At 39.4% G+C, this 19,120-nt stretch overlaps 1 protein-coding gene across 3 annotated transcripts; it reads left to right on the top strand.

The window, feature by feature from the left end:
- Positions 1-1,624: 1,624 nt before the first annotated feature.
- On the top strand, positions 1,625-17,742 carry MCTS1 (MCTS1 re-initiation and release factor). 3 transcript variants are annotated; one of them, XM_025431339.3, is made up of 10 exons: positions 1,625-1,676; positions 3,318-3,387; positions 4,991-5,152; positions 6,105-6,216; positions 7,095-7,370; positions 8,536-8,688; positions 9,213-9,310; positions 13,453-13,586; positions 16,290-16,357; positions 17,539-17,742. In XM_025431339.3, exons 5-10 carry the CDS (start codon positions 7,360-7,362, stop codon positions 17,618-17,620), a joined length of 546 nt encoding a protein of 181 aa, XP_025287124.1. In that variant the 5' UTR covers positions 1,625-1,676; positions 3,318-3,387; positions 4,991-5,152; positions 6,105-6,216; positions 7,095-7,359; the 3' UTR covers positions 17,621-17,742. The 3 variants fall into 3 exon arrangements, with proteins under 3 accessions (XP_025287124.1, XP_025287123.1, XP_025287122.1); XM_025431338.3 differs by lacking the exons at positions 1,625-1,676; positions 3,318-3,387; positions 4,991-5,152; positions 6,105-6,216 and having other exon boundaries at positions 7,008-7,370; XM_025431337.3 differs by lacking the exons at positions 1,625-1,676; positions 3,318-3,387; positions 4,991-5,152; positions 6,105-6,216; positions 7,095-7,370 and adding an exon at positions 7,823-7,991.
- Positions 17,743-19,120: the final 1,378 nt, after the last annotated feature.

Consider the following 19,120-nt stretch of genomic DNA (forward strand, 5'->3'; position numbering starts at 1 on the left):
AATAAATAAATAAATAAATAAATAAATAAAAATTCTTAAATAAATAACATTTTAAAAAATTAAAAAAAAAAGACCTGAGCTAAAACCAAACATCAGAGGCTTAACTGACTGAGCCACAAAGGTGCCCCTATATTATGACTTATGTTCTAAAAGGTTCACTCTAAAAAAATAAAAAAAGGTTCACTCTATTTGTTGTGTAAAAAGTAGACTGTAAGGTGGGGGCAGACACAGGAATGGAAGCCAGAGGCAATTTTAAAGGCTAATTTGGGAGCCAGGGTGAGAGATGATAGCAAATTTGACTAGGTCACAGTGGTGGAGGTATGTGAGAAGTGATCATATTTTAGATAAATGTATATTTATATATATAAATAAATGTATAAGCTCTAGGTGCAACATGGACCTTGAACTCGCAACCCTGAGATCAAGTGGTACATATTCTACTGCTTGAGCCAGCCAGGCTCCCCAGATTTTGGATATATTTTGAAAGTAAAGGTGATAGTATTTGCTGATGGACTAGATACAGGATGTGAGAGAGACAACTTAGATGATTTTTGACTCAAGAAGATAAGTGGGTGGAATTGCTATTTACTGAGAAGGGAAGACAGCAGGCTGGGCGATGGGGACAGAATGGGGGGTGTACAGAGCCATAAAGATGAGAATGGCTGAGATGAGGGATGGCTAGGGAGTCTGGGGCTTGTTATGGGACTAACATAAATGGAGATAGATGTTATAATGAAAGCAATCCCTGGTGGACTCAAGGTAGATAGTGATGGTGAGGTTGTAGGGAGCACTGCGTGATTGGTGCTTCCACTTGACTCTTGTAGATAGAAGTGAGGAAGTTTGGGGAGGCTTGAAATTTGCCCCACCCTGGGCCTCTTTTGACTACTGTTGACAGTGGGTAAAAACCTCCAGAAGGTTTTAGCCCCAGTGTGAGTTTGTTCTTGGCTTCTGCCAGGGGCAGGGATGTGTATGGGGTCCCCAGTGACCTCCTGTTGATGCAGTTGAGGACTTTGAGGTTAAGATAAGTGTCAGAGCACAGGGCCCTGATCCCTGATGAGAGGCCAGTGGAAGGTCTGAGGAGCACTGGAGTTCTATGGCTCCATCCTATCCTTCAATCCTCTCGTAAGTGACCATCAGAAGGAGAATACTTAAATCAATTACGGTACATACTATGGAATGTTCTACAGCCATCGAAAGCAATGAACTGTATTTATCTAATTGTCTCTCATCTATGATCTGACAGAGAAAAACTGGGAGAGGAGCAGGCCCCACGCAGCCACGACGTCGTCGAGCCTGGTGACCTCGTCTTCAAATCCCTGGTGATCGGCAGAGCGGGAACCAGCAGATCCCGTCTCCTGCAGCGGTTCATTGGGAAGTTCAAGCAGGACTCCAAGCGCACTGGAGGTCGGCTGGTCAGCGTGGGCGGGCAGCGCGTGACGGTCCGCGCTGGGGACGCAGCGGGCCGGCGCTCGTGGTCGTCGACGCCGAGGTACTGGCGAGGGGCCCTGCGGGGGTGCGGCGTCCCCAGCCCGAGCCGCTAGTCTCCCTGGCCTGCGTCGTCGTGGGCGGCCTCCGTGGCAACCGGAAGGGCGTGGCCGCGGGCGGTAGGCGGCTTCCCTGGAGCCTCCCGCTGCGGGTGACGGAGCCCACGTGCCTGGAGACCGGCGCCCTCACGGGTGAGAACGGGGGAGAGGCTTTCCTGAAGCGAGAGCCGCGACTCAGGCCAGCGGGAGCCCGAGAGGGTGGCTCGGGCATTCGCATTCGGTAGGCCCCCAGCCGCGGGGCTGCTGAGGCGGGCGACTTCCGGCCGGAGCCCAGACCCAGGCCCTGGGACGCGAGCCCCTCCTCTGCCCTGGCCCCAGACCAACTGCGCCGCCACCTGTCCCCTTCCCTGGCCTGCTGGCGCCTGGCCGAGGGCAAGACTGAGTCCGTGCCCACTGCTGCTGCCCCTGTCTTGGCTAACCCCTGACCCCCCTGAACTCCCAGCCATACTGAAGAGTTCCCAGAGCCTGAGACCAGGGCATATGGCCCAGCTCCGCGCCATTGTGAGTGTTATTTATTGCCTGGAGGCCTGTCCAGTCCCCACTCCACCCCCATAAAGCATTGTTTCCACACATGATAAAACCTCCAAGATATATTTCACCCATAAAGTGAAAAAAGCAAAATAACATGCATAGTATGATCCTACCTATGTTTTTAAGAAGCATGTATGTACAATATATATGTAAATATACCAAAGACTTTCTGGAAGGATACACGCAAAACTATCACTAGTTATTACCTATGGGGAAGGAAGGGAAACAAAGGAAAAGCTGAGGACGGTGACGTGGAGTGGGGCAGGGAAGCACAGGGGAGAGGAGGACTTTAAGTGTTGTGATTTAGAGAGCAGAGTTGTGACTACCTGGGTTCAAATTCAGATTCTGGTACTTCATAGATTGCTGATCTTGGACACGTTACTTAACGTCCTTTTTCCTCAGTTTCTTCATTTGTAAAATGGAAATAATAGTAGCATTTACTTCATAAAGTCACTCTGGGAATTAAATTAGTTGATATGTGAAAGCACTTGCTACACTGCCAGGCACAGGGTAAGTATTCAGTAGCGCTATTATTATTGTCATTGTACTTCTGTGTCATTTGAATATTATAAGATGTGGGCATAATGTATTTTATTTGAAAAAGCTGAGAGGAAGGAGCCAGTAGAGAGAAAGAGGTTGAATATATAGGAAAGAGGTAATAATAGATTGAGTAAGGTTATTGAGGACCCATATTTAAATGAGATCTGGAACACAGACAGAGGAATTAGCCTGGATTGGACCAGGGATATCTCTCGTTTTAACAGTAGAAGGATGGCTGTGAACATACTCCTAGTTTGGTAGTTGTAGGTAGTAGGAAATTGGTTTTCCATGTGCAGACTCTGTCTTCTTTTTTAATTTCTTTTTTTTTTTTTTTGAGAGAGAGAGAGAGAGAGAGAATCTCAAGCAGACTCCATGCTGAGTTTGAAGCCTGATGCGGGGCTCAATCTCATGACCACTGAGATGATGACCTGAGTCAAAATTACGACACTTAACCAACTGAGCCACCCAGGCACCTCAATACTTCTTTCTTTAAGGGATGAGTTATTTGGTAAGATTGCAGGGGCTACTGAGGAATCAGAGTTTTGAGAATGGAGAAACTTTGAAATAATCATTGGAGAGAATAAGAGAGTGGGCTGAAAGCAGGAAAGGATTCCCCAGGAATACTGCTAGTCCACTTGTGGTTGGCAACTACAAATTCAGTGTGGTACCAATTTATTCAACTATGTGCTTTTTCTCTTGCAGTGTTGAATGACTCTAAGGTGGAGAGGAGAGACTGTGAACCGATGCCAGGATCTTCAGTGAATGAATAAAGGTATCAAAGTGTAACCAAATAGTATGAAACTTAGAGGAAGAATCAGGGTTTTTCACCTGAGGGTAAAGGAAGAATTATCCGGAGGTTGTAATATGGATGGAAAAGGATGCCTGTCTTACCTCCAGACTCTTCGGTACATGCATGTATTGATATAAGTCACTTTCACTTGAAAGAGCTGCAAGGGAAGTTCTATCCTCATGGAAAATCCATGAATATTCAGGGATGAGCTGGAGGATGGTAGGAGAGTTTGTTAATCACGGAATGGTGTTCTAGAAGCCACAGCAGAAACACCTGGAAGTTAAGGTACAAGTGAAAGGTCAGGTGGGGGGAGAAGAAACAGGGAAACATGGGGAAAGCAGTAACAATATAGTAATTAATAGTAACAAAAAATAGGGGTGCCTGGCTGGCTCAGTCAGTAGAGCATGCAACTCTTAGTCTCAAGGTCGTGAGTTCAAGAAACACACTGGGGGTAGAACTTACTTAAAAAAAATAACAATGCTTCGTATGAATTATCTCATTTAATCCTCATAGCAACCTCATAAAATAGAGCCTTTATCCTATAGATGAGAAGACAAGCACAGAGTTCCAGTCACTTGTCCAAGATTACATAGTAAATAAGTTGGATTGGGTGCTTACATGTTGTCTAGTGACAGAGGAAAACAAGGAGGTGAATGAGCATGTGAGTTTGACTTATCACAACTTTGGCAGGACGGTTAGTCCTAACAGTCTTCTCCTACATAGAAGGCTGTTAGCTCTCTCCAGATTTACCTGTATTTGGCACTGGAGGCAGGAGCTGCTGTTTTGTTGGTGTTCTTTATATTGCTCAGTATTGAAGGATTCAGACATCAGTGGGCCCAGTGCATTTTCTCACCTGTGCTCTGCAGAGTGATTTGTGGTAGGGGTAGTGGTGTGATTCTTAAGTAAGCTGTGCCCTTGTAGGGGTTATAAAGCCAGGCTGCAGAGAGCTCTAAGGTGTAAGGCTGAGAGGCAGTTTGTGGGAGAAGTGAACTTAATGGAAGACGTCACAGGCTGTAGATTCTGAGAGATGTGAGCCCCAGCGGGGGTCTGGCAGTGGCCCAATTCTTTCTCGCAGTGAAAGCAGTTCCTCCAGTGTTCAAAGCTGTGGCCCAGCTCCTAAAGAAACGTCTCTTTACTGGGTGCTCAAGGGTTTTGGTGCCATGCTTGTTGCTCAAGGAAGCTTATGAAAAGGAAAAAGTAGTCTTACTGCACGTTTCCCTGGGCAGCATTTTAGAGCCTTGTGTCAAGATGACCCTGAAAAATCCTTTCCAAAGTTTAAGAAGGCAAATACATTTGCTAAACACTTAATGTGTACTATAGCTAGGTTATTTATTTTATAAAAATGTATGATAGACTTGGGTTTTCTGTGTGCTATGTTGCATGTACATTAAAGAACCATATAAGTTGCACAGAACACTTATGCTCAAATGACAGCACAGAGAGCATATATGTTCAAAACATAAAGGGCCTTCATAACTACTTATTGCATGAATAAATGAAGTTCATTATTTTACTTTTTTAAAAAGATTTATTTATTTATTTATTTATTTATTTATTTATTTATTTATTTATTTATTTATTTTAGAGAGACAGAGAACGCACAAGCGGGAGGGGCAGAGGGAGAAGGAATCTTCAAGCAGACTCCGTGCTGAATGCAGAGCCCAAGGCGAGGCTCAATCCCACCACCCCAAGTTCATGACCTGAGCCAAAACCAAGAGTCAGGCACTTAAGCAACCATGCCACCCAGGTGCCCCATTATTTTAATTTTTTTCATGATTTTTAATTTTTGAAGGGGTTTAGTTTGAGGTAGTTCTTCTTTTATGACATATTTTTTGTTATATCAATAATTTGTTTGAAGATGAGTCCTTTGTCAGGAGCAAACCCCCAATTATAATCTTGGAAAAACAAAATCCACCTTATGATGATACCATTTACAACACAAAACCAGAAACACATTGCAGTGACACATAAGCAGTTGGGCCCTGCTTATGTATCTGTGTAGGTTGGGTATGAATGAAGGTATTCATGGACACATGCAGAACTAAATACCTCATTAATACTAATGACCTAATTTGGCATTTGTCACAATTCAGATTCAGTTTCTGTGATTATCAGAATGTATGAAAGTAGACTAAAATATGTATGTACATGTTGCTATATATCAATTCCCATGCATGTGAGATTTGTCATAATTTGGACAGAGTATGCATGATTTTATAGAATTAAAAGTCAACTATTTTTTCTAGCACTGTAAATATTCGACTTTTTAATAAGTCTAAAATTAGTAGGTTTCTCAAGTAGCTCAAGAAAGTAGAAATTCCATCTAAGTATTAACTTTGGGGTCTATCAAGTTAAATTTTATTTACTAGTGGAATATATAGTTACTGCTATGTTGTTATCATGTATAGATTCAATGGGATCTTTTTTCCACTCATCTCAAACTACTTAATAACAGTTTTTTTTACTGTTGTAATGCATTTATTGTTACATGGCAGGCTCCCAGGTGAGGAAAGCTGTTTGGCAAGAAGCCTAACAATGTAGCACCAACCACAGCTTGGGGTCTGGGCTTCAGTTTTGCATGTTCATAAACTCAGTATTCTAAACATCAGAGTTGATTGATGCTGGGAATGTAGATTCACGCTAAGGACATTTACAAGAGACTGATGTATAAATCAGAATGATAATTTATTAATTTACAGAGACAAACAATTGTTCATGAGGATTTGAATTGAAAATGGTGAATTCTTGTCAGGGAGATCTTCACGGGAGGCCAAATTATAATCAGAAGATTGTTCCTACCATAGAATCAAGGTAAGGTGAGTTAGTTGTACAATTCAAATGCATAACAGCATTTGTTACGATTGTAACAATATAGACTATTTGCTCCTTGGAGAGACTGGTGTGTTTTATAGGCGAGTGTTCATCCCCTCCAATGTCTGGGTGGTGCCTGTTTAGTTAGGTTTTGAGTTTTTCTACGGTTTCCTTGCTGATCAAAATTTGGATTCACTCTTTTTAAAATTATACTAGTAAAAGGTGTTTCTTTAACTGTTATCTCTTCAATCAGATTAATCTTGTGTTGCTTGCCTAGAGGCTGTTCTATTGTCAGGGAAATTACTTCCCTTGAGTTACAGCCCAATTTATAGGTATGGTGGTGAGGCAGGGGACAGCAACCTAGCTGATAATTCTATGGGGGCACCTCACTGTGACCGGTGAATGTGGTTACCAGATTAAAATACCGGATGTCCAATTACATTCAGAGAACATGGAAATTTAAAAAAATACAAGTATGTCCCAAATACTTGTATATTGTATATATACCCAAATACACGAGGTGTAGGCACACTAAAAAAATTCATTGCTTATCTGAAATTCAAAGTTAACTGGATGTCCTGTATTTTTGCTTGCTAAACCTGGCAAGCCCACGAATACATTAATAAGATGCTATGAGGCTTGCCTGGGTTCACAGTGGTCGGTAAGCACCGATCCATTTGGTTGTCTCAGGACACAAAAATCGTTCCTACCGAAAGACTGCTTAAGTCAATAAGCAGATAGCAACCAAACACGGAATAATCTTGACCCTTTGAGGAACCCGTAACTGACGCAACTGCCATATGATCGACTACCCCACCCCCTTCATTCTTCTCTTCCTGCAACTAGAATGATTGTTCTATCTCTTCTTCCTTCTCTAGTCCCGCCCTGCCAGCTCTCCTCTCTGGAGGGGACTCGGTAGCCCGAAAAGGGCCGACAAAAGCGCCGACGTGTTCAGAGGAGCGGAAGTAGTCAAATTTCACCGAGAACCGTAAAGTGCGGCTGGGTGGCTTCCTTTCCGGATAACGACACAGCTCCGACTGTCAGTGCCGGCCTTCCTCGTGTTAGAGATCTGCTGGCCCCTTACTAATTCAATTTTTCCCCATTCCGAGCCTTTCCCTATCGTCGCCCCCTTCACTTTGGATCATGTTCAAGAAGTAAGGACATGCTGTGGCCTCCATCGGCTGCTCACAAAGGGGGTGGGGGTGGGGGTGGGGCAGAGGGCGAGAGCAAAGATCCGCTTTCTCTCTCCCCCGCCCCTACCATCCTGTCTCCCTAAGGTTTTCTGTAGTACTGTGCTCTCACTCGCAGCTTGCGACACTGTAACCTTTCTATCCCTAATCTTCAATCGGGTTTTGATCCTCCCACCCTCATTTTCTTTTTCCTTATTTCTCTTTCTTTTTTGCCCCTTCTCCCAATCCTATCCCTGTTCCTAGGGTTCTACCAATCACATCCTTGCACTGTGATTTAAGGGTATATCCTCTTTAGCTGAGAGGAGAGCCCTGCACTCACTGCCATATGTTTATTAGTTATGAACTGAATAAGGGAAGGCTTGACTTCCTGGGTCATGAGAGTGAAGGAGTCTGGGTGACAGGAAGCAAGCGGCCTGTCCTGCCTATTGCCTAGCTGCCAGATTAACCTTGTCTTGAAAATAGCGTGATTGCCCCGTAGGCTATTCAGTGTAAGGAAGACAAAAATTCTTTGAGAACCTACCTGGTGGGTTTACCTTCCAGACTTGGTAGACGCAAAAAGCAAAGGGGGAACATGGGCAAAGGAAGGTGGGTTTTGCGCATGACATTTTGAACAAAAATAAATAGGGATCTTAGAAAACATTGTCACCATCACTTTAAAAAAAATCTCAGCAGATTACATAGCCTAGAAGGGCCAATTTTCTGTGTTATATTTGGGTTGGTGTTTTTGTGTCTCAGCGCCTGAGGGTTTTTTGTTCTGTTTTACTTTTGTTTTTTCACATGGGTTTTGTTATAGGTGGGAATCTGTTTCTTCTGGGTAGAATTGAGTAGGGTTTTCCAGGAAAGCTATTTGTGTAGCTATTTGCAGATTATAATGTGAAATATACTTCATATCCTCCCCTTGCCCTCCCCCCATTGTGTATACATGGCAGTTTTAATACTGTATTAACACACTGATTTTGTGCTGGATAGAATTTAAAGGGAAATGGTATTTTAAAAGAATTTATTTCATAGTTATTTTAGACATCCAAATACTTACTTGGGAATAGATGACTAATTAAAACAATACCTTTAGCTATTTTGTTACGTCTGCTAAGAAATGCCTTTTTTTCTTGCAAAAATCATTTGACAGATTTGATGAAAAAGAAAATGTGTCCAACTGCATCCAGTTGAAAACCTCAGTTATAAAAGGTATTAAGAACCAATTGATAGAACAATTTCCAGGTATTGAACCATGGCTTAATCAAATCATGCCTAAGAAAGATCCTGTCAAAATAGTGCGATGGTAAGTCTTTATTTTTCTCTGTGTAAAGCTCAGAGTAGCTGAATATTGTATGATTAGATTGCACTCATAATAAATGGAATTATTTTCACATTAACCATTGGTAGATTAATTATAGGAGTAGATAAATAGAATAACTCTAAAACATCAATATTTGTATTTTCAAATGTTTCTCTGTGTTCCTGAAAAATATGGCTTTGTGTGCTGATTGTTTTATCAAAGAGTTAAGTGTTTTTATTCAGACTTTATTTCATATTTTTCTGTAGATATTTGTTTTATTGAATTATCTAACAATGAAATTAAAATAATAAAATGTGAAATAAAATTGACATTTTTTTTCTCTACTAGACAGGTATGATAGGTGAAACAATTTAAACGATTTTTTTGCCTGGATATTTAAATTAAAAAGAGGTTACTGTATCTTTGTATATGTATGTTTCATATTTTTTGTTATTTAAAGGATGTTTGGCATATTCATTTTTGAAAGAAAATATCTAACTTGCTACTTTATGACATTTGTCTTACAGCCATGAACATATAGAAATCCTTACAGTAAATGGAGAATTACTATTTTTTAGACAAAGAGAAGGGCCTTTTTATCCAACCCTAAGGTTACTTCACAAATGTAAGTCTTGTTGGAAAATATTTATTTGGGGATGTGGAAAGATATAAAAAGAGTTTTTAAAGTGATTTCTGGTAGTTAACTTACTAATACTAGGTGATATGGAATATAAAACTAAAATGAATCCCCATCTTGTGGTAAATCTGAAGATCGCAAATTCTCTCATTATGCATTCCAGAAAGGCTAAGAAAGAACATTCATTCATTCATTCATTCATTCAGCAAATATTTGTTGAACTTACTATGTGTCAGGCACTGAGCTAGGTACTGAGAATATGATGAGAAACAAAGGCAGACATTGTTCCTGTCCCTATGAAGCTAACAGTCTAGTTGGAAGAATAGACAATTAGATAATTAGATGAATATATATTCACAAACTGTGATAAGTGCTGTAAGAACTTCCTTTTAAATTTATATCTGGATTTGCCTCATAGAGATAACACTGTATAAGGGAAAGCATCGGCTAATTGTGGGAGTCCCAGTTATTGTTAGTTGAATGCCAAGGTCAGGTGTTATAAAACAAAATAATGTTTCTTACATACCTACATTTGTGTGTTGTTATATTGAGTACATTACAAAAGAAAGTCCAAAGGAGATATAATCCTCATGCACAAGAGGTTTTCAACTGTGAAGTTAAAATTTCTGCTTCTCAAAAAAAAAAAGTTTCTGCTTCTCAAACCAGTATATTTCTGACATTCTAGCTAAGGGGCAGAAAGGGAGTGACTGGTGGGCTCTGTAGGTAGTAGTGGTGACTTAATTAATGAGTTTGGTTTTTGGTAAGAAGAGGTCAATTTTGAGTTACCCAGTGGAGCCAGAGGTCTGGAGCAGTAATGAAAATATTTGGTGATAGTAGGACATTTTGATGACATGAATTCCTGCTCAACTAAAACAGGACAAAGACAAAATACTTGAATGTATTGCATGAAACTAGATTGGATACTGGTTTCAAAAACAAAATTCAAGGGCAGCCCGGGTGGCTCAGTGGTTTAGCGTGGCCTTTGGCCTGGGGCATGATCCTGGAGTCCCATATCGGGCTCCCTGCATGGGGGCTGCTTCTCCCTCTGCCTGTGTCTCTGCCTCTCTATCTCTGTGTGTGTCTCTCATGAATAAATAAATACAATCTTTAAAAAAAAGAAAGAAAAACAAAATTCAAGCCCTCCTCCTCTGCCTCAAAAGATATAAAACACTTTCTTAGACCCTTGGGGGGAAATTTGAATATGCTTTGGCTATAAGAGGATATTGTGGAACTATTGTTAATTTTTAGGTATGGTGACAGTACTGTGGTTATGTAGGAGAATGACTTTATTTTTAGGTGATGTACTTATGGTGAAGCATTATGTCTGAAATTTCAAATGATGAAAGACAAAAACTGTGTGTGTATAAATAGAGATAAAGGAGGTAGAGCAAAGGGTTAATAGTTGTTCGATCTAAGTAGATGTTGTCCAAGTGTTCATTGAACTATTCTATGGTTTTCCTGTATGTTAAGCCTTTGCATAATAAGTTGGAAGAGAAAGATGTTCCTATTTTTTTTTTAAGATTTTATTTATTTATTTATTCATGAAAGACTGAGAGACAGAGAGAGAGAGAGCGCCAGAGACAAAGGCAGAGGGAGAAGCAGGCTCCATGCACCGGGAGCCCGATGTGGGATTCGATCCCGGGTCTCCAGGATCGCGCCCTGGGCCAAAGGCAGGCGCTAAACCGCTGCGCCACCCAGGGATCCCGATGTTCCTATTTAATAATAATTTGCTCGGAACCAACCTTTTAGAACATTGTGAAGTTATTGATATGTAGGAAGCAGGGTAATATGGTGGTAAAAGCATATTTGGAGTTAGGGACACCTGAGTTTGATTCCCAGTGCGTGTCACTTTTGTCAAGTCACTTAGCTTGTTTAAGCTTGATTTTCTTGTCTTTAAAAATGGATATATTGGACAGCCCGGGTGGCTCAGCGGTTTAGCGCCACCTTCAGCCCAGGGCATGATCCTGGAGTCCTGGGATCGAGTCCCACGTCGAGCTCCCTGCATGGAGCCTGCTTCTCCCTCTGCCTGTGTCTCTGCGCCTCTCTCTCTGTGTGTGTGTCTCTCATGAATAAATAAGTAAAATCTTAAAAAAAATGGATATATTGTCCCTATAGGAGTCTCTGTGGTGGAATCTGCTTAAAATCCTCTGTCTCCTTCTCCCCTCCCCTGTGTACACACATGTGTGCTCTCTCTCAAATAAATAAATAAATAAAATCTTTAAGAAAAGGGGTATATTGTATATTATATCTCCCAGAGTTGTGAGGATTAAATGAGACTGTGCATATAATGCATCTAACGTGCTGCTTGGAACACAGTAATGGCTCAATATATGATAGCCATTGGAATGATGTAGTAATTGTTCAATAAATGTCCACTATTAGTATATATCATTATCATCATGATGAGGATCATCATCATTATTATTATTAAAAGACACTTATTAATGAGGATGGAGAACTAGAAAACAAATTATGTATGAATGCATTCATTCAGGTTCCTTTGTTTTCAATAAGATGTTTAATTTGGAGCCATGTTTAAATTAATTTGTAATCTTGGTAGGAAGAAGACTAAATTATTCTCTGACTAGTGGGAGAGCTAGTAGTAAGACATTAAAGTGAATAAATTTTACCAATTATTATTATTCCTAGAAAGCCCTGAGAGGTCTAAAAAGTTTCCACCCCAGTCATTGTTTTGAATCCTTCAGTGATCCTTTAATTCTTAGATTATGAACTATTAGTACACACACACACACACACACACACACACACATTTTTGAGGTTATGGAAGGAATTCATGTTCATTCTAGAGAGTTGGAAAATACAGAAATAAAATCACTTGTATTTCTATGACCTGGAGATAACCATGGATAGTATATTAATGTATTTCTATCCAATTATTTCCTGTAGTGTGTGTGTGTGTATATAAATGCATATATTTTTGTTTTTTTATTTTTTAAAATTTTTTGGTAAAGTTTTTATTTATTCATGAGAGACAGAGACATAGGCAGAGGGAGAAGCAGGCTCCCTGTGGTGAGCCCAATGTGGGACTCCATCCCAGGACCCTGGGATCACGACCTGAGCCAGAAGTAGGCACTCAACTACTGAGCCACCCAGGCATCCCCATTTTTCTTTTTTAAATTGGGCTCTCTGTTAAATGGTTTTTAATTAGTAGACTTTATTTTTTTAGGACAGTTGTAGGTTTACAGGAAAATGGAACAGTGTAGAGTTCCCATGTACTTCCTACTGCCTTCTCTTGTTATTAACACCTTACATTGATGCATTTGTTATGATTGATGAACCAATATTCATACAGTATTATTAACCAAAGTTCAGTTTACATTAGGGTTCATTCTTTGCATTGTACATTCTGTGGGTTTTGCCAAATGCAAGTCATGTATCCACTGTTATAATATCACTATGTACTATCATAGTATCAAAATAATTTCACTGCCCTAAACATCTGTTCCACCTATTTGTCCCTTCCTCTCCCTCCTCCCTTTCCCCTCAACCCCTAGCACCCACTGATCTCTTTGGTAGTTTTTTTATTGTTTATTTCTCTTAACTTTATATTATGAACATTTATAAGAGTATTATGTAGTCTCCAAAAATATGGCTCTTTTATATATATATATTATAGATATACCTTAAGTCATATTATAGATATACTTTAAGTCATTTACCTCTTTATTGTTGGACATTTAGGTTGATTCCAATTTATTTCTGTTATAAATAGTAGCGCTGCAATGAACATATTTCTACCTAAATATATTATATATCTTTAATTTTTTTCTTAGGATGAAGCTGTAGAAATAGAAATACTGGGTCAAAGAATTTGAACCTTTTCAAGGCTGTTGATACATGTTGTGATGTAGTCCTAAAAGGAGGTTGTACCCAATTTTAAGCCTTCTAGCAGTGTATAAGAATGCCAGTTTTCCTATACTCTTGCTAGCAGTGGGAATTACTTTTGTTAAAAAATATTTACCAATTTGATAAGTGAAGGATGGTGTTTCAGTTTTCTTTTGCATCTGTCAGAATAGTGTAGTTTGGAGAAATATTTGTTCATGTCCTTTGCCTTTTTCTGTGGAGTCATTAGTCTCATTAATTTATGTCATGTATTTCTTTTCTTCTAGATCCTTTTATCCTGCCACACCAGCAAGTTGATAAAGGAGCCATCAAATTTGTACTCAGTGGAGCAAATATCATGTGTCCAGGCTTAACTTCTCCTGGAGCTAAACTTTACCCTGCTGCAGTAGATACAATTGTTGTATCCTTCCCAAGGCTATAACTGCTGAAAAATATATTCAAAGTATTTCTGTCATTACTGAAAGATCTATTGTCCAAGAGAAGACTAGATGTACTTTTTTTGGAGGTTACTGTTACTGTTGTCTCATACCTTTCTGGTTACATTTCAAGGTGTGGGAAATAACATCATTTCTTGAGACTAAATTGTGTCCCATCTTAGAAGCTAAATAGGAACAACTAAAGAGTTCTGGCTGCATTTCAGCCCAGTTACGGCCTAGTGTGATCTGACTCAGGACACAGTATAAAACTTGATTATTAATGGAGAGGATATATATGATATGATTGGATCACTTTTTTGGACATCAGCTTGCTACTTTTACCTTTGGCTTACCCATATACACTGGAGTAAAAGCACTCAAAAAGGAAAAGAGCTTTGGTACTAGGTAGAGTTAAGAAGTGGGTAGAGGGAAATAAGGATAATTCCCAACTTTTATTTGATTTTTAAATTTTTATTTATTTTTTGAACTTTTAAAAAAGATTTTATTGATTCATGAGAGACACAGAGAGAAAGAGGCAGAAATAATAGGCAGAGGGAGAAGCAGGCTCCCTGTAGGGAGCCTGAATCAGGACTTGATCCCAGGGCCCCAGGATCCTGACCTGAGCCAAAGGCAGATGCCCACCTGCTGAGCTACCCAGGCGTCCTTCAACTTTTATTTTAAAGTTCATTTTTAGGGATCCCTGGGTGGCGCAGCGGTTTGGCGCCTGCCTTTGGCCCAGGGCGCGATCCTGGAGACCCGGGATCGAATCCCACGTCGGGCTCCCGGTGCATGGAGCCTGCTTCTCCTTCTGCCTATGTCTCTGCCTCTCTCTCTCTCTCTGTGTGACTATCATAAATAAATAAAAATTTAAAAAAAAAAAAAAAAAATAAAGTTCATTTTTAAGTTGGCTGTTTGGGCCTCAGAACATATTTTCTCAAAGAGAAATGTTTAAGTTTAAGGGATGCCTGGGTGGCTCAGCAGTTGAACGTCTGCCTTTGGCTCAGGGTGTGATTCATGTCCCGGGATTGAGTCCCACGTTGGGCTCCCTGAGAGGAGCCTGCTTCTCCCTCTGCCTGTGTCTCTGCCTCTCTGTCTCTCTCTGTGTAACTATCATGAATAAATAAATAAAATCTTAAAAAAAAAAAAAAGTTTAAAAAAATTTTTTTAAAGATTTATTTATTTATGATAGACATAGAGAGAGAGAGAGAGAGGCAGAGACACAGGAGGAGGGAGAAGCAGGCTCCATGCCGGGAGCCTGATGCGGGACTCGATCCCGGGACTCCAGGATCATGCTCTGGGCCAAAGGCAGGCGCCAAACTGCCGAGCCACCCAGGGATCCCAGAAATAAAATCTTTTAAAAAAAAAGAAATGTTTAAGTTTCAGATAGCCCTTAAAACTCATGATGTAGCTAAATAATTGTGGGTTATTTTCATTTCTACAGTGGTGGGCAGCTATATTCTAGATTAAAAAGGTTTTTGTCAACTATCTGGACAGGAGGGTATCTTCTCTTTTGTCGTAGATAAAGTGGCCATTTGCTTCAGGTTGAGAAGATACTCGGTAGGAATGGGGAAATCACTGGAGTGCAAAGGCCATTGGAGTGGGTTTTAAAATGTTTCTTGTACTCGAAAGAATAGTATCCTCTTGTGGCAGTTATGTTTAAGGGGTAGTATAAAGTATATGTTTATATCTTAGGAACAGACATAGATACTGGTCGTATAATAGGTGTTCAAATATTTTTAGAACATCGAATGAATATGAATTGAAAGTGATGTGGAGAAAATGGAGGACAGTATTCTGTGAGGGCAGGTTTTTTTTAATGTTTATTTTTTTTTAAAGATTTTTATTTATTTATTCATGAGAGACAGAGAGGCAAAGATAGAGAAAGAAGCAGGCTCCCCGCGGGGAGCCTGATGTGGGACTCAATCCCAGAACCCCGGGATCACAACTTGAGCCAAAGGCAGATGCTCAATCATTGAGCCACCCAGGCGTCCCATTTTTTTTATGTTTATGATTTTTCTAAGTGTTGTAGGTTGATAGTCCTGGAGTTTCCCTTAAATGGAAAAATTTTCCCAGCACCTCAACCTTTGCTTCTTGAATAATTTTTGTTTTGAGATAGTTATAGTTACAGTTGCAAAACTAGTTGAGAGAGATCCCATGTACTCTTGAACTTTTACTTTGTAAATGTACTGCAATGTTTCACATTCTGAACGCTTCAAATGATAACCAAGAACATTTTGGTCATTCTAGAAAGGTTAAAACTTACTTGGGGTTCTTAAAGACAGAGTGGAGATATAATTATTGTTTTAATGTTTCTATTACATAAAACCACCATTCAGTGATTGAAACAGTAGAACAATTCATATTTGTTTATTTCAGTTTTTAAGTTAGACATGCAAGAATTTTTTTCTCCTTTTTGCATGACTTATTTTGTTTTTGTTGGCTTTGGGTTATAGTATTACCATTTAACTTAAAAACCAGGAATTATTATTAGATTCATTCATTAGGCATTTATTGAATATTTACAGTGTACCTACAGACTCTGCTAGGTCCCTGTCCTCAAGGAGTGTTGATGGTCTGGGTAAGGATACAAGAGGGTTCAAAGTGTCTTAACTAGTAATGTGATCATTGTTTGACATCCCCTCTCCAAGGCATTTTGATATATAGTTTTCTTAGCTGTGTGTTTTCAGGCAATTATGGCAGAAGGAAAACAGCATGCTCTGTGTGTTGGAGTCATGAAGATGTCTGCAGAAGATATGTAAGTCTCATGTTAGGCCCCCTTAGCTTTTGCGATCTGGGTCACCAACGCAGAATTACAGGTGAAATTTGCTTTCATTCACACCACATCTTACAAATATTTAAGCACAGAAGCATCATTTCTGATTTTTCCTAGGACTTAGGAAGCCATGGCTTCCTAAGTCTCTGGGATTGCATTCTTTCTTAAGCATTCTGAAAAGAACCGTGTGCCAACACAGCTGTTTTATATGTATGTATGTGGTATTTTAGGAACTTTTTATTTAGTATGATTTAAATTGGGTGGGAGGAAAGATGCTTGCCTGTTTTATTTTTTAATTTTTTAAAAGATCTTATTTATTTATTGAGATGGAGAATGAGAAAGAGCATGAGCGGGGGTAGGTCAGGCAGAGGGAGAGGGAGAAGCAGGCTACCCACTAAGCAGGGAGCCTGATGTGGTGTTAGATCCCAGGACCCTGAGATCATGACTTGAGCTGAAGGCAGACACTTAACCAAACAGCCACCCAGGCGCCCTATGTTTTAATTGTTAAAAGGCTTATTTGTTTATTTGTTTGTTTTTAGAGAGAGAGGAAGAACAAGGGGAGGGGCAGAGAGAGAGAGGGAGAATCCTTGATCAGACTTCCCACTGAGCACGGAGCCTGATGTGGGGCTCAATCCCAGGACCTTGAGATCATGACCTGAGTCAAAATCAAGAGTTGGCCACTTAACCATCTGAGCCACCCAGGTGCCCTGTTATTAGTTTTTAAAACAGTGACATAGTTCAGTACCACACAGTGCTTATTTTCTATTATTACCTGGTGGTATAGAATATTAAGGAAATTTTAAAGACATATTACCAAAATATAGTCAATATACTGAAAAATTTTGGAACTCATTTGATGACCAAATTACTCCTATTAATTTTGTTTCATTGCTAAATGTAACACTTTGGTGTTTTCCTGGTATGGTGACATCATGACTTTGTTTCTATAGACTCACTAGTTAGATCACTAGAATCATTTGAAGACAGGAACTGCAGCAGAGTAATGTAGTTTAATGTAGTCAATAATGTTAATGTAATATAAATAAATTCCCTACATGTGGCTCAATAATTGCAAAATAGCAATGCACTTTGAATTATATTTACCATAAGTAAGCCTATAAAAATTCATAACAATATGTTTATATGCTTTTTTCCTTCTACAGTGAGAAAGTCAACAAAGGAATTGGCATTGAAAATATCCATTATTTAAATGATGGGCTGTGGCATATGAAGACATATAAATGAGCCTCGGAAGGAATGCACTTGGCTAAATACGGATATTGTGCTGTATCTGTGTTTGTGTCTGTGGGTGACAGCATGAAGACAATACCTCTGGTTATGCTGAATAAATTCAACAGATGCTAAAATTCTGTTAGCTTCAAAAATTATTTTAATTTTTCTTAAAGTCAAGTTAAAATTGGGTAGCAAACTTGGACATTAAGAGGTATCTGGTAAGTAATCAAACTCAGACAACTTGATGTCTTTTCTTAGGCTAATGATGTAAAATGAAGGGTAGGACTTGGTAAATGAACTTGATAGTATATGGCTGAGCCCCAGAGAGTCTATTTCTGGAGCTGGAAGCTATCCTGGGAATTTTCTCCCATTATCCCTAGAAATGCCCCTTCTATTTGCGTGTGTTTTTTGTTTTGTTTGTTGTTGTTTTTAAATTTTTCATTATGGAAAATTCCAAACATATCCGAAAGTATGTGGGGGATAGTATAATGGACCTTTTCTGGATCCATCACCCATCTTCCATTCATGGTAAATCTTACTTCATCTGTATCTCCTTTACTCCTTCTCACCTTATTCCCCAATTATTTTGAAGCAAGTCCCAGGTATATCATTTTATCCATATTTTAATATGTATCTTTAAAATATAAGTGGTTTTAAAAAAACTATAATCACACCTAAAATATCATTATCACACCTAAACAATTTAACTTTCTTAATATGATCAAATATCTGGTTCAGATATGTGACAAGTGAACTTGATTGCCTCTTTTGTTTTTTTAACCATTGGTTTGCTTGAAATAGGTACCAGACCAGGTCCATATATTGCATTTGGTGGTTATTTGTTTCTCTTAAGCTAGAAGTTCTTCCTTTGTCTTTTCCCCTTTAAATTAATGATTGAAGCTATCTGGTTGTTTTGTCTTCGCGTTTTCTCCCACATCCTGGATTTTGTCGATTGTATCATAAAGTAATTTAACTTATTTTTATGCCTTCTGTACAACCCGTAAACATATAGGCTTGATGAGATTCAGGTTGAATTTATTTAATGCCCTGTCCTGAAGCTGGGTAAACTCATACTACACAGATGCCCAGAACTGTATTCCCCAAAGAACGTGTATCTCCTATCATAAATGGCATATGAATGGTATGGACCTGTATCAGTAAGAACAATAAGCTGTTTTGGAGATTAAATGATAATTAAATGGGAATTTATATAGCGACAATAGGTATTTGTTCTTAATGACCTTACTGTTTTAGTGTCTCAGCCATTTAATTTGGTTGTTTACAAATATATGATATGTGATTTTATTTTTCAGATGGATACAGACATTTACAAGATTGTGGTGATCCGTATTACAGTTAGAAGTTGATGAGAAAGGTGAGGGTGGATAGTAAAAAGAGAGAGACCATTTGGCTGGCTGTTGTAGCTGGTCCCCAAAGATATAGGTGAAGGTTGTAGATCCGGGGTCTGGCTCTCAGTCTGAGAAACTTTTCCACTAATGAACTTTTAAGACT

The sequence above is a fragment of the Canis lupus genome, chromosome X (genome assembly GCF_003254725.2).
Source record: "Canis lupus dingo isolate Sandy chromosome X, ASM325472v2, whole genome shotgun sequence".
Lineage (NCBI taxonomy): Eukaryota > Metazoa > Chordata > Mammalia > Carnivora > Canidae > Canis > Canis lupus.

What these genes read in the sequence shown, in the direction of transcription:
- MCTS1 (XM_025431337.3), top strand. An exon ending in CCTGTCAAAATAGTGCGATG is followed by an intron (nt 8,689 to 9,212) that starts GTAAGTCTTTAT and finishes TTTGTCTTACAG; the next exon opens with CCATGAACATATAGAAATCC. An exon ending in CTGCAGTAGATACAATTGTT is followed by an intron (nt 13,587 to 16,289) that starts GTATCCTTCCCA and finishes GTGTGTTTTCAG; the next exon opens with GCAATTATGGCAGAAGGAAA.